We start from the raw sequence: 12,587 nt of genomic DNA on the forward strand, positions 1-12,587 counted from the left end.
TTAAAAGCCGCTCACACAGTATTAAAACATATCAGCAATATTTTCTTTTGTAGAAACTCCAGTGAAGAAGCCTGAAAAGTTGGCTGAACGTAAAAAAGGTAACTACCATACTAGAGCAGATTTATCAAAGTATTTACAACATTTTCAGTTGTTTACGGCATGACTCATTTATAAACATTCATATGCCCCTTTTTTGCTTGTACCTACAAAAAAGTTTATTAGTTTATTGAGTCGACATAAATGAAAACACACATATAAGTAAAAAGGATGAGTCATACGATACATGAATATGATTTTATATCCCAGGAGACTAATTACACGCACCCGATGGATAGATGGTATATATTAAATACCCATCAATAGTAATACATACCCCAAATATAATACAAAGTAATTCATATTAGTATAAAATTACAATTCGTATCATTTAAATAAATATATATCAAAATGGGTTAAAGACAACAAGTACCGCAAATATACAAAGTCGTAATCACCCTCCGATGATTAGATTACAAATAAAAATTAAAAAAAAACATATAGACATTGGTAATCCCTGTGTCCCAACTATAAACATAAAATTGTTTATTTCTAGAGATGAGCAAGTAGTGAAATATTCGAGATTCAATATTCGTTTCGAGCAGAGCCTCAACATTCAACTACTCGATCGAATATCGAATCCCATTATTGTCTATGGGAAAAAATGCTCGTTTCAGGGGAAACCACTATTCAACTAAAGGAGAGTCACCAAGTCCACGTGTAGCAAGAGGAGAGTGTTTAGGAGGAGCACTGTGCAGTTAAAGTGCACGGACCCCATAGACTATAACGGGTCCATGTGCTTGCAGCGCACTGCCCACACGAATGATTCGTGTGGGCAGTGCGCTGCAAGCACATGGATGCCATTATAGTCTACGGGGTCCATGCACTTTAACTGCACAGCGCTTGCAGTTGCGCTGATATTCCATTGGGGGGGGATCCTCCTGCGGACTCCTTCCAGACGGGAGGCAAGCGGTAATTTGAACCGGCCCTTAATCATCCTGCAGAACCAGTATTGATTGGCCGAATGCTATAGCATTCGGCCAATCAACGCTTGTTCTGCAACAGGCTCGCCCTTGCTAGTGGGGAGAGCTGGCAGCTTGCGGTTATGCGGGAGCTGACTTTTTCTCGTAGGAATGCACTGACCAGCGTTGATTGGCCGAATGCTGTACACAGCAGTCTCCATTGTGGTCCGATCTTAGACTCTGCCTCGTCACAGACGAGCCTCCGGCAGAACCAGCGTTGATTTGCCGAATGCTGTACACTCTATAGTTCTGGTTCTGAATCAAATCTTTACTGTGAATAGCGAGTAGTATTCGAATGAGTACGAGTATTTCGAATACCGTAGTATTCTATCGAATACCTACTCAATTGAATACTATTCGCTCATCTCTATTTATTTCCCATATGGTAAATGCTGTAACAGGACAAAAATCAAAATGGCTGAACCACTTTTTCGCTATTTCACCGCCCTATGCTAAAAAGATGCCTTTAGATGGCTTAAGATGCCCTGTGTATATACATACATAAAAACTTGCAGAAATTTTTAAAGGTATTAAAACTTAAAAAAACTATATAAATTTTGCATTGTTGCAATTGTAATGACTGCAGAATATAGGTAACATGTCACCTTGGCTGCACAGTAAATGCCATAAAACAGAACCCAGAAAAAAATGGGGCAAATTTTCCTAAATCTCCACATTCTGATTTTTTTTCTGCACCTTCCCAGTACTTAAGATAGAATATTAAATGGTACCACTATGAAGTATAATCTATCCTGCAAATAAATATGCCCTTATATAGCTCTGTGAATAGAAAGAAAATGTAAAAAATTTATACTTTTGTAAGGAAAAAGCGTAAAGCATAAATTTACATTGTATATTAGGCATACTTGCATAGTGTGTATTGGGCATACTATCTTATATTATATATTTAATAGCTTTTTAACTCTTAGGATGCTGTATTAATTTATAGAATTTCGAATAATATTAGTTATCACTTACATACAAGCAATTTTATTTGCAGAGACCCCAGTGAAAAAACATGAAGTGACCAAAGCACCCAAGAAAGGTACAGAACTAGAAATATTTGTTACATCAATTAAATAGAATGTATTACAAAATACCACTTGGCTTTTTAATTTTTTTTTTGTAATACCATTATAATGCCAGTATAGAGATAAGCTAAGCTAAGATAAATCACTTAATTTACATATACCAATTAGAAGGAAAAACAAAAGTAGCACAGAGAACCCAAATGGATCTTTAGCAGACCACTTCTTCAGGAACTGAATCCTGGCTTGAAATTGCATTTATTATAGTAAATTGAGAGTGTGGACAAATCCTTAGTGACAATCTAAGGGCTAATTCACACGTGAACTGCCCGCGCGGGTTTTGACACCAAGAGAGACGCGGTGAGCCGCGTCTCTCTCTGGTCAAAACCCGCCTGCTGCGACCATCGCGTTCGCAGCTTTTCCCTCCGCTGTCGGCTCAAATGAATGAGCCGACATAGGAGGGTGCTGCCGGGGACGGAAGCCGCGCGGCTCAACCCGCGCGGCTTCCGCCTGAAGAAAGGGCATGTTGCTTCTTTTCTCCGCTAGCAGCAGCCCACCGCTAGCGGAAAAAAGAAGCCTGGCGGTCTGCATAGACCACCATTGTAAAGGGGAGGTTTTTGACGCAAAATCCGCTGTCTAAAACCTCCCCTGTGCTCACTTGTGAACTAGCCCTAACACTTTTTTTTTCTATATTGCCGTATAAGATTATTCTATTAAATATAGTTTATGCAGCAGTTTGGAAAAAAAAACTATTAAAAAGTATAAATAATAATAATAAATCATTTTCTTGCAGAAACTTTACTGCAAAAACAAGAAAAACTAGTAGAACCCAAGAAAAAACTTGAATTGCCTGTTGAACCTAAGAAAGGTAACATTATATTACCTGGCAAAGTCTAAAATTATTACACAGCAATTTCTAATATATAATAGTGATATAAAAATATCTTCTGTAGAGGCTCCGTTGAAAAAACACGAAAAGCCAACAGAACTCAAGAAAAAAGTACCAGAAGGCCCTAAAAAAGGTACAAAAATATATTACCTTAAATTCATGATGATATTAGTCAGAAACTTTAAAATAGAGATGAAATTCAATCATGATTTCTCTGCAGAGACTCCAATGAAAAAACATGAAGAAACAGCAAAATCTAAGAAAAAGCAAGAATTGTTAGCAGAACCTAAGAAAGGTAAGTAGTTTTATTTCATGATATTTTGTTTACATAGGTGTGTCCTCATATACCTTTCCCCTTCGCTGGACAATTTCAGATATGTGTGTGATGTGTGTGGAGGCACAATGATGATTGTCATCAGCAAGGTCAGTTTAGTAATAAGTAGCATCAGCAACCATCAATATGGCAGCCAATGCCCATTAAACCACCACCTTCACATGGTCCCACACCATTCATCCCTTAGGGAGCACTCAACAACTCACAACAACAACTAGCCTATGTGTAAAATGGCAACACTCTTCTGCTACAGTTCCAATACACACAGTGACATGCGGCCCAATAGTTCAAGCACTCTCTAAACCACACAACACAACTAGTCACTATTCTGCTAGCAGAGGCCTCATCACCCACCACCACACGCTCACCACCATAGACTCAACAGATGCATCATATAAATCTCCTAGTGTCACAACAGTCTCGCCGCCATTCTTTCTTGCACTACAGCACCCACAAGCCAGTCATCAGCACGAGGTCCAACCCGCTGCAAGGATTGACCATACAGGGTTCCTCAAGACTAGTGACCCAGTCTATCACATCAGACACAATTCAAAGTGAAACTGAACTCTTTCTCAGGTAAAAACAGTAGCAGGGCCTAAAGCCTTCCAAACAATATATATACAAACTATAACAAAATAACACTTTCTAGACATTAGCTCTTGTCTTGAGCCCTACATAAGTTTGTGGTGCAACATTACTACTGTGCCTGAACAGTTTAATGCAACATATTAAAACAGCATACAACATGGGGAACAATCTGTAAAGAGCAGTGGCCAACCTCTGTCTCTAAATGAGTAATCTACCGCGCTCGCAGGTACCAAGAGACAAGTTGGGTCAACAAATCCAAGTAAACAACAACTTTTTATTTCGATGAGTAGAAATAGTATAGCACGACACGTTTCAGGCCAACTACAAGAATGTTCTCAAGTGCGAAATTTACAGATCACATCGGGCTAGATGCGTCTGGATTTAGGTCCACATTGTTGTCTTTCCATTGAATCCTCCTCCTTGGTGTAAAAGGGTTAAACCGCTGCCACCCCAGCCTTGTCATCTGCATGTGATATAGAGTGTTGTGACTGACACAACCCCACAAGGTGAGAGACCATCGGGTACCTTAACTAACATCTGACATTTCAATTTAATTTCACTATAATATTACACTCTGAGCTCTCGGTGTCTCTCTTCTCTCTTTACCATTATGTCAAACTACACATCATAGCTGTAAATATAGCTTTGCGCCTTGGATGCATATTACAGATCTCCATTGTTCCTTGTTCAATAGAATGATCACAGTTTTTAAATGATATATGATAGACCTGTCATAGGTCTGTTTTTTTAAAGGGGCCAAAAAACGGGTTTCCCCATGGAGAGGCTGCATAAGGACAATGGTGGTTTGCTTTAAAAACCCATTCAAATGAATGTGTTTTAAAACTGACCACTGGGAAGCCGTCCCCTATAGAGTTTCCTCGGGATATAGGATGGAGACCTGGCAGACGGACAAGAGCACAAGTGTGAATGCCCCATTAGTGAAAAAAAAAAAAAAAAGGAACTAATACTGTTAAGAAACTATTATATATTAACATGATCCAAGAAATGTACAACAACATCATCTGACACAACATAAAACAATGTGTTTACTAGTTGTAGGGAATAACACACATTTCTTAGCAATAGCTAACAGAACCTAAAAAGGTAAAAAATTATAGTAAATTATATTATATGCCCTAAAGTTTCATATATAAATTAGTTGTACTTTTGTAACGGGAAGGATTCTCCTTTTATGTTATATTTACTATCATGTTTTAAACTTCATTTCTTTTGTAACTGTACAGTACTTGAAAAGCCAACTGAACCCAAGAAGAAGCATAAAGAGCCTTCAGAACCAAAGAAAAAACATGAAGAGCCAACAGAAGTTAAGATAAAACCTGAAAAGGCAGGGGAGGCCAAAAAAGAGCAAGAGCCAACACAACCAAAGAAAAAACATGAAGAGCCAACAGAACTTAAGAAAAAACTTGAAAAGCTGGCAGAACCTAAGAAGAAGCATGTATCTCAAACAGAACCCAAGAAAAAGCATGAAGAGCCATCAGAACCCAAGAAAAAGCATGAAGAGCCATCAGAACCCAAGAAAAAGCATGAAGAACCAGCAGTACCGAAGAAAAAGCATGAAGAGCCAACAGAAACCAAGAAAACACCTAAAGAGTTAAAAGAACCTAAGAAAAAGCATGAAGAACCATCAGAACCCAAGAAAAAGAAAGGGGAAACAGAACCCAAGAAAAAGCTTGAAGAGCAGCCAGAACACAAGAAAAAACATGTAGAATCCGTAGAATCCAAGGAAAAGCATGAGAAGCCACAGATTTCCAAGAAAAAGCATGAAGAGCCAGCAAAAACCAAGAAAATTCATGAAGAGCCTATAGACCTGAAGAAAAGACATGAAGTGTCAGTAGAACCCAAGAAAAAGCATGTAGAGGTAGCGGAACCCAAGAAAAAGCATGAAGAAAAAGTAGAAACCAAGATAAAACAAAAAGAAACAGTAGAATCCAAGAAAAAAGAAGTTCCAGCAGAATCCAAGAAAAAACATGAAGAGTCACTGGAATCCACAAAAAAGCAAAAATTGCCAGAAGAACCCAAAAAAGGTAAAGCTGTATGATCTGAAAAAGTTGATGCATTACTATTAGAGATGAACAAACAGTTAAATGTTCGAAGTTTAAAGTTCGATTCGAGTAGCCGCTCAATACTCAACTATCCGATCGAATATCGAACCCAATTATAGTCTATGGGGAAAAAATACTCGCTAAGGGGGAAACCACTCTTCGACTCAGGAGGGACACCAAGTCCACTATGACACCTCAGTAAATGATGACAACACCTCTGGAATGCAACTCGGACAGCAGGGGAAGAATGCCTGGGGGCATCTAACACGCCCAAGTCCCTGTATTACCCTACTATCACAGCCTAACAAGCACACACTTTAAACACTCAATACAACCTCTCAGAGAGTGGAGAAATAGTTGGAAACATTCTTTCCTCAACAATTATGTGAACAGAAACCCAAATTTTAAGCTAAAGAATCATTACCAAGCACCCCTTTAAATCACATTGCCCATGACAACCACAGATGGAATAGGCAATGGGAAATCCAACAGTACTCACAGTGTGTGTGTGTGTGTGTGTGTGTGTGTGTGTGTGTGTGGACAAGCTAACATAGAAGAACCTCATGCTGAGCTGGCCTCATTACTTAAGTTCAACCAGGATAATCAGAGTTTTGCACCTTTCTTTGAGTGGAGCCTTGCACCAGCAGAATGTTAGGCCCTTTCTTTGAGTGAAGCCTTGCAGCAGCAGAGGTTTGCACCTTTTTGTGAGTGGAGCCTTGCATCGGCAGAGTATTAGGCCCTTTCTTTCAGTGGAGCCTTGCACTGGCACAGCATTAGGCCCTTTCTGTGAGTGGAGATTTGCACCAACCTAGTGAGCATCCATCACCTCAAAGGCAGTGTGTTGTCATTCCGCCAAGCTACTGAGCTTCAACACGGCCTGCTGACGCCTACCCACGTCAGTGCTGTAACGTTTTCAGCTCGTAGTTGTGGTCGATTTTACGGCAGCGGAGAAGGAGGAGGAGGAGGATGGTGTAGTTTCAGAGCCCCTGCCAGGAATGATAGGCGGGGAGACGAGGTACACCGGCCCAGTTTGTGACCCAGTCCCAGCCTTAACACATTTGCATATTCTTCCCAGAATTAAATAATCATGGCTTCTCTAAACCATACCGTTAAAATCTGGATTAAGCCTGCCAATAGGTTGGCAAATAATGTGTATCACAGTTAGTTTTGGGCGGGTACACACCGGTGAAATCTGAATTAAGCGTATATAGGGTATATAGGCTGACAATTTGAGTGTATCCCACTTAGTTTTGGGATGCATCAGATCTTTCCAAAAGGAGATGATACCGCCTGTTCGTTTGAATTAGAGGTCACATGTCCTTGGCAGCCAATGGCTTTTTCCTAGTTTTTTTCATGGCCTCCGTTGTCATAGTTCCTGTCCCGCCTCCCCTGCGCTGTTAATGGTGCAAAAAAAGCGCCAGAGAAGGTGGGAGGGGAATCGAATTTTAAGTGCATTTGCAATGCGGTGTTCGTATCCAATCGAACATTGCGAACAGCGTGTTGTCCGATCGAACATGTACTTGATCGAATGCTGTTCGGTCATCTCTAATTACCATATAACAATTTATATAATGTGGATAGCAATGTGCTAATAATACGTCTACCGAGGCTCTTTTCGAACAGGAGCTAGCACAAACAACAGCTAGCTTCACCTAAAATAGGTAACAAGATGCACTAGAAGCCCGAAAATGTATTGTAACGGAGTAACACGCTGCTCATTCTGACACGTAAGCACATGTCAGAGTGAGCGCAGTAAAACAGAATCCCATTGACTTCAATGGGTTCGGTCTTACGCGCGCTACCCATTGAACTCAATAGGAGGCTTTTTTTACCTATTGCTTTCAATGTGATACACGCGCGCGTAAGGCCGAACCCATTGAAGTCAATGGGATTCTGTTTTACTGTGCTTGCTCTGACACGTGTTTACGTGTCAGAATGAGCAGCGCGTTACTCCGTGTGAACGCAGCCTTATACTTATACTACTTTATAGAGAACACATTGAAAATGATTTAGGAACCTAAAAATAAAGGTAAACCTCCAGTCACGTCACATTGTCTATAATTACACATTTAGCAATAAATTTTATAGAAATGTAGATCATAATTCATGCATACACTAAAGTCATGAAAAAGTAAAGAACTACTGTAATTGAAAGATTTTATTATTTAACATGTCTGACCTTCCAGATCCAGGCTTCTGTCTAGATCTAATCCGTGCAGCCTCTGTCTAACTGTAAGTTCTTACAATATAACATATAACTGGCAAGAGCTAATTATAAATCCTGGGATGAAACTGTGTGGTTTTAGAGATTTATTTTAGCATTGCCCTTGGGCTGAACTTGCTGGAGCAGCCAGTTGTGAACAAGTTGTTTAAAGTAAATATAAATTAACCAAAACATCTACATGTCTTTGGTCTTAACAACCGCACAATTTTTGAAGATTTTTTTTAATTGCCACATTCCAAGAGCTATAACTTATATTTTGCCAATAATGTCACTTTATGAGGGCTCAGTTTTGCAGAATGAGCGATGGAAGAAAAACTTTAAAGTAAGAATATTTTCACAAAAAAAGAAGTTTTAACACAATTAAGTGAACAAACCTAGTGACCACCTTTTGCTTTTAAAACAGCATCAGTTTTTCTAGGTACAGTGGTAGTAGTGACCCCACACATTATAATGCCACCCTCCCAGTGGCTTCCACACTATAATGCACCCCAGGGCCCCCACATAATATAATTACTGTATACTCAGTGGCCTCACATACTATAATGCATATCAGCAGCCCCCACACAGTATAATTGTCCTCAGTGGTTTTATACAATATAATAGTCTTCAGCAGCCCCATACAGTATAACTGTCCTCAGTGACTCCTATGCAATATAATGGTCTTCATTGGCCCTCAATATAAGTATCCTTAGTGGCCACCAGACAGTATAACGGCATACTGATCCCCAAGTGTCCCCCTACAGTATAATGGTCTTCATTGGCCCCCAGTATAATGGACCTCAGTGGCCTACAGTAACGTGAGTCAGAGGCTGGGGGAGGCAGGGAGACTTATGAAAACACTGGACTCATAATTTTGTTAAAACATTACTTTAAAGAATTTGAAAAAAGAATTACTTTTTAAAACAGTTGTTCTTAACCTTGTTTGAGTTACCGAAAGCACCAGTTTCATATGCAGATTCACCAAACCCTTCTTTAGTGATAAATCAAATATGATTTTTTTTCCATAGGCAAGGCATAGGTATATGTTTTTTTACTGGTACACAAAATGAACTGTGCATATGGCCTAGGGTTCGATCGAACCCCGGTTAAGAACAACTGTTTGGAAATAATTATAATCAATTTGTATTGACCTCAGAAAAAATAACAACTTTTGACTTCATTGGTCCCACAGTAACATGCATGGTTCATATTACTTTGGAAGTGCTATCTAATCTTTGTCAAATACTTAAACTAGGTATTAAAAAGCAGATGAGTAAAAACAAGGTAAAAATCAAATTAATGTTGAGGGCTCTCTATGTTCCCCTTTTTCATCTACTGCTCTCTTGGCTATCTCTCAAATTGTTTACCAGTAAACTTCCATAGACTCTAGTAAAAAGATGACTACTCATACCTCCCAACTTTCAAAGGGCAGAAAGAGGGACAAAATGTGTGGTGCGCTATGTGCACCATGGTAAATTTATTTCCGCCTACTTCTACATTGACTCCACCCATTCTCACCCATTTTTCTTTGTGCCCTTACACCCAGTATAATGCTACTATAGTCACCCTAACATTATATGATCCCACATTATAATGTTCTCCTCCAATTGCACTACAGTATGAAGTCCCTCTCCTCGTGCCCCAGTTTAAACAAGGAGCAAATAGAGGGGGATATTAAACTGAGCAGTTGGAGGAGGACATTAACTGAGGATAACTAGAGGCAGATATGTCTGCCTCCAGCTATCCCCACGGTTTAATGTCCTCCCCCAGTCACTTTCCATCTGCTTCCCTAGTTTAAAGGGGTTGTCCCATCACAAGGATCCTATCTATACTGCTTGTTAATGTGAATGTAAGACTTTTCCTAAATACATTGCTTCAGCAAAACTGCTTTGTTTGTCCACTATATTACTTTATTCATTTCTCTGGTGACACATCCCTTGACTTATCTGGTCAAAAGTCAAGTGATGTATCTACTGCTCTCAGGGGGGAGGGAGGAGGGGCTAAGTGCACGGGAGCGAGCCTGGAGGGGGGAGTAGTTTACACTTTGGGGGGGGAAGGGGCCACAAATACAGACCCGGCATCCGCTGTAATAGAGAGGCGGATGCCGGGAAGTGTAGACCCCGGCACAGGTGCCTGCAACATCGCTATGCTCCTGCCCTGCATGAAGCCAGCAGCGACAGGTGCGATGCTGCTATTCCGGAGAGGAGGGGAGGGGGGGCGGAGGAGCGGAATAGCAACATCGCTCCTGCCGCTGCTGGCTTCATGCAGGGCAGGAGCGTAGCGAGGTTGCAGGCACCTGTGACAGCGTCTAACACTCCCCGGCATCCGCCTCTCCATTACAGCGGATGCCGGGTCTGTATTGCACTGTGAAGGCTGTACGTCCGATGCCTAACTGCATCGGGAGCACACACGCAGGGCCAGCGGCATAGAAGCAACAACTTCTTGCAGCTGGCTTTGCATATGTAACCCCGCCCACCAATGACGCAACAAAGCCGGAAGAAAGAATAATTTACAGCAGCGAAGAGTGGTGAGTATCCGACGTGGGAATACCCCTTTAATGTCCATTCCTTCATATGACACCAATTTAATGTCCCTCTTTTTTCAGCCACCAGTTTAGTGCCCACCTTCATCTGCCACCAATTTAATGTCCCCCCTTCATATGCCCATAGTTTAATTTCCCCCTTCAACTGTCACCAGTTAATGTCCCCCTTAATCTTCCACCAATTTAGTGTCCCACCTACATTTGCCCCAGTTTAATGTCCCCCTTCATCTGCCACCAGCTTTGTCCCCCTTTATCTTCCACCACCTTAATGTCCCCTCCATCTGCCACCAATTTAATGTCCCCCTTCATCTGCCACCAACTTAATGCCCCCTTCATCTGCCCCAAGTTTAATATCCCCCTTTCATCTGACACCAATATAATGCCCTCCTTCATCTGCCACCAATTTATAGTCCCCTCTTCGTCTTCAGGTCTGACCTGATGGGACCTGATCTGAAGAAGGGGTGGAGTATCCTGTTGACTCCTAAAAACTCCCAAAAAATCTTAATAAATTACCTATCAGTATATATTCTGTCCGAGTGAGCACGTTTTACTCCCCTTATTGGTTGATCCAATACTTACCTGCTGCATTCACATCGACCTAGGTCGTTCAAGTTCACCACTGCCAACTATACTCGGTATATCCATAAAGAGTATATATACACTCTTGTAAGATGAGTGACCCCTGCTGTTCCAAAGATCCTTAGGAAGCACGGTTATTCTTGTTAATCATCTTTTTCAACATAATAAAATCACTGATACTCACCTCTCCTCACTCCCCTGTTGCTCTCTCTCTTCTGCTGGAGTGTACAGGGAGCTGAAGTTGCGATGTGATCACATAGTGCCTACAGCTCCCGTGGACGGAGCATAGGGAGGGGAACAGTGGCGAAGCAAGAGCTATCCGTGTACGGCTTCTGCTTCACAACTGTATTCAATTTATCTGCATCCTTTCATTAGTTGAATCCAGGACATACATACTGCGGGATGGGACTGGGACGGCAGGATAGGATTCGGAATCTGGAACTATCCCGCAGAATCCGGGACAGTTGATAGGAATGTGAATACTGAATACTTAGCTTTCTTTTATCTCCCTAATCCGATGAGTAAATGGAGAGGGAGGAGATATCTTTGCATCTATAAAAGTTTTATTAGTGAATTTTCTGATCATTAATTCCTTAAATGGGTTTTCCCAAAATTTTTGAAACTGAAACAACCATGCAGATAAAACATATGTGCTTTACCTGTGAATTCACCCTCCTATGTGCCCTTTTTCAAGATTCTTCGAATGGGTTTGATACATTGTGTCAGTATTTTTATATCTAATATGTAGCTTTTCTTCAAGATCCACGACTTTCTTATAGAGCTGGTAACAAAGCCTGCTCCTGCGAGATTGCAGAAGCATTAAAATGGCACCTTATATTTATAGCAGCACAGGTGGACCTGGTGCTTGGTAATAGTTACAACCAGATTAAAAACATAAACAGCCAACAAAACCCAAGAAAGACATAAAAAAGAAGCAAAACCCCAGAAACAACATGAATTGTCAGCATTAAGAAATGTCACTATTTCTTCTTAAATGGAATTACACCTTGACGAGTATTATGTTAAAATGAGACAATAATGTGAATTCACTTATTACTTTGCAGAGACGTCAGTGAAAAAACATGAAGAGCCACTAGAACCTAAGAAAAAACATGAAGCACCAACAGAACCTAGGAAAGGTAAACATTGTCTGAAAAGATCTGCAATTTATAGTTATGCTATCTGGCCTTAAATGTATTAATATGTCATATGAAAACATTTTACCTAATATTTTCTATTGAATAACATTTTACCTTGCAAGTTCATATATAAAAAATGTAATACTGATAAAAAAAATATTTAA

General features: G+C 40.5%; 1 protein-coding gene across 23 annotated transcripts in view; it reads left to right on the forward strand.

The window, feature by feature from the left end:
• Positions 1 to 12,587, forward strand: part of LOC142197592 (uncharacterized) — a 490,495-nt gene that overhangs the window by 394,735 nt on the left and 83,173 nt on the right. For all 23 annotated transcript variants that reach the window (XR_012715324.1, XM_075267993.1, XM_075268011.1 and 20 more), the window contains 7 exons: positions 54 to 98; positions 2,059 to 2,103; positions 2,880 to 2,954; positions 3,040 to 3,108; positions 3,196 to 3,270; positions 5,142 to 5,942; positions 12,349 to 12,423. Coding sequence is in view for 22 of the 23 variants with exons in the window: in XM_075267993.1 (XP_075124094.1) it covers positions 54 to 98; positions 2,059 to 2,103; positions 2,880 to 2,954; positions 3,040 to 3,108; positions 3,196 to 3,270; positions 5,142 to 5,942; positions 12,349 to 12,423 (1,185 nt within the window). In the remaining variant the exon portion in view is untranslated. The remainder of the gene's footprint in view (positions 1 to 53; positions 99 to 2,058; positions 2,104 to 2,879; positions 2,955 to 3,039; positions 3,109 to 3,195; positions 3,271 to 5,141; positions 5,943 to 12,348; positions 12,424 to 12,587) is intronic.

The sequence above is a fragment of the Leptodactylus fuscus genome, chromosome 3 (assembly GCF_031893055.1).
Source record: "Leptodactylus fuscus isolate aLepFus1 chromosome 3, aLepFus1.hap2, whole genome shotgun sequence".
NCBI classification, from domain to species: domain Eukaryota; kingdom Metazoa; phylum Chordata; class Amphibia; order Anura; family Leptodactylidae; genus Leptodactylus; species Leptodactylus fuscus.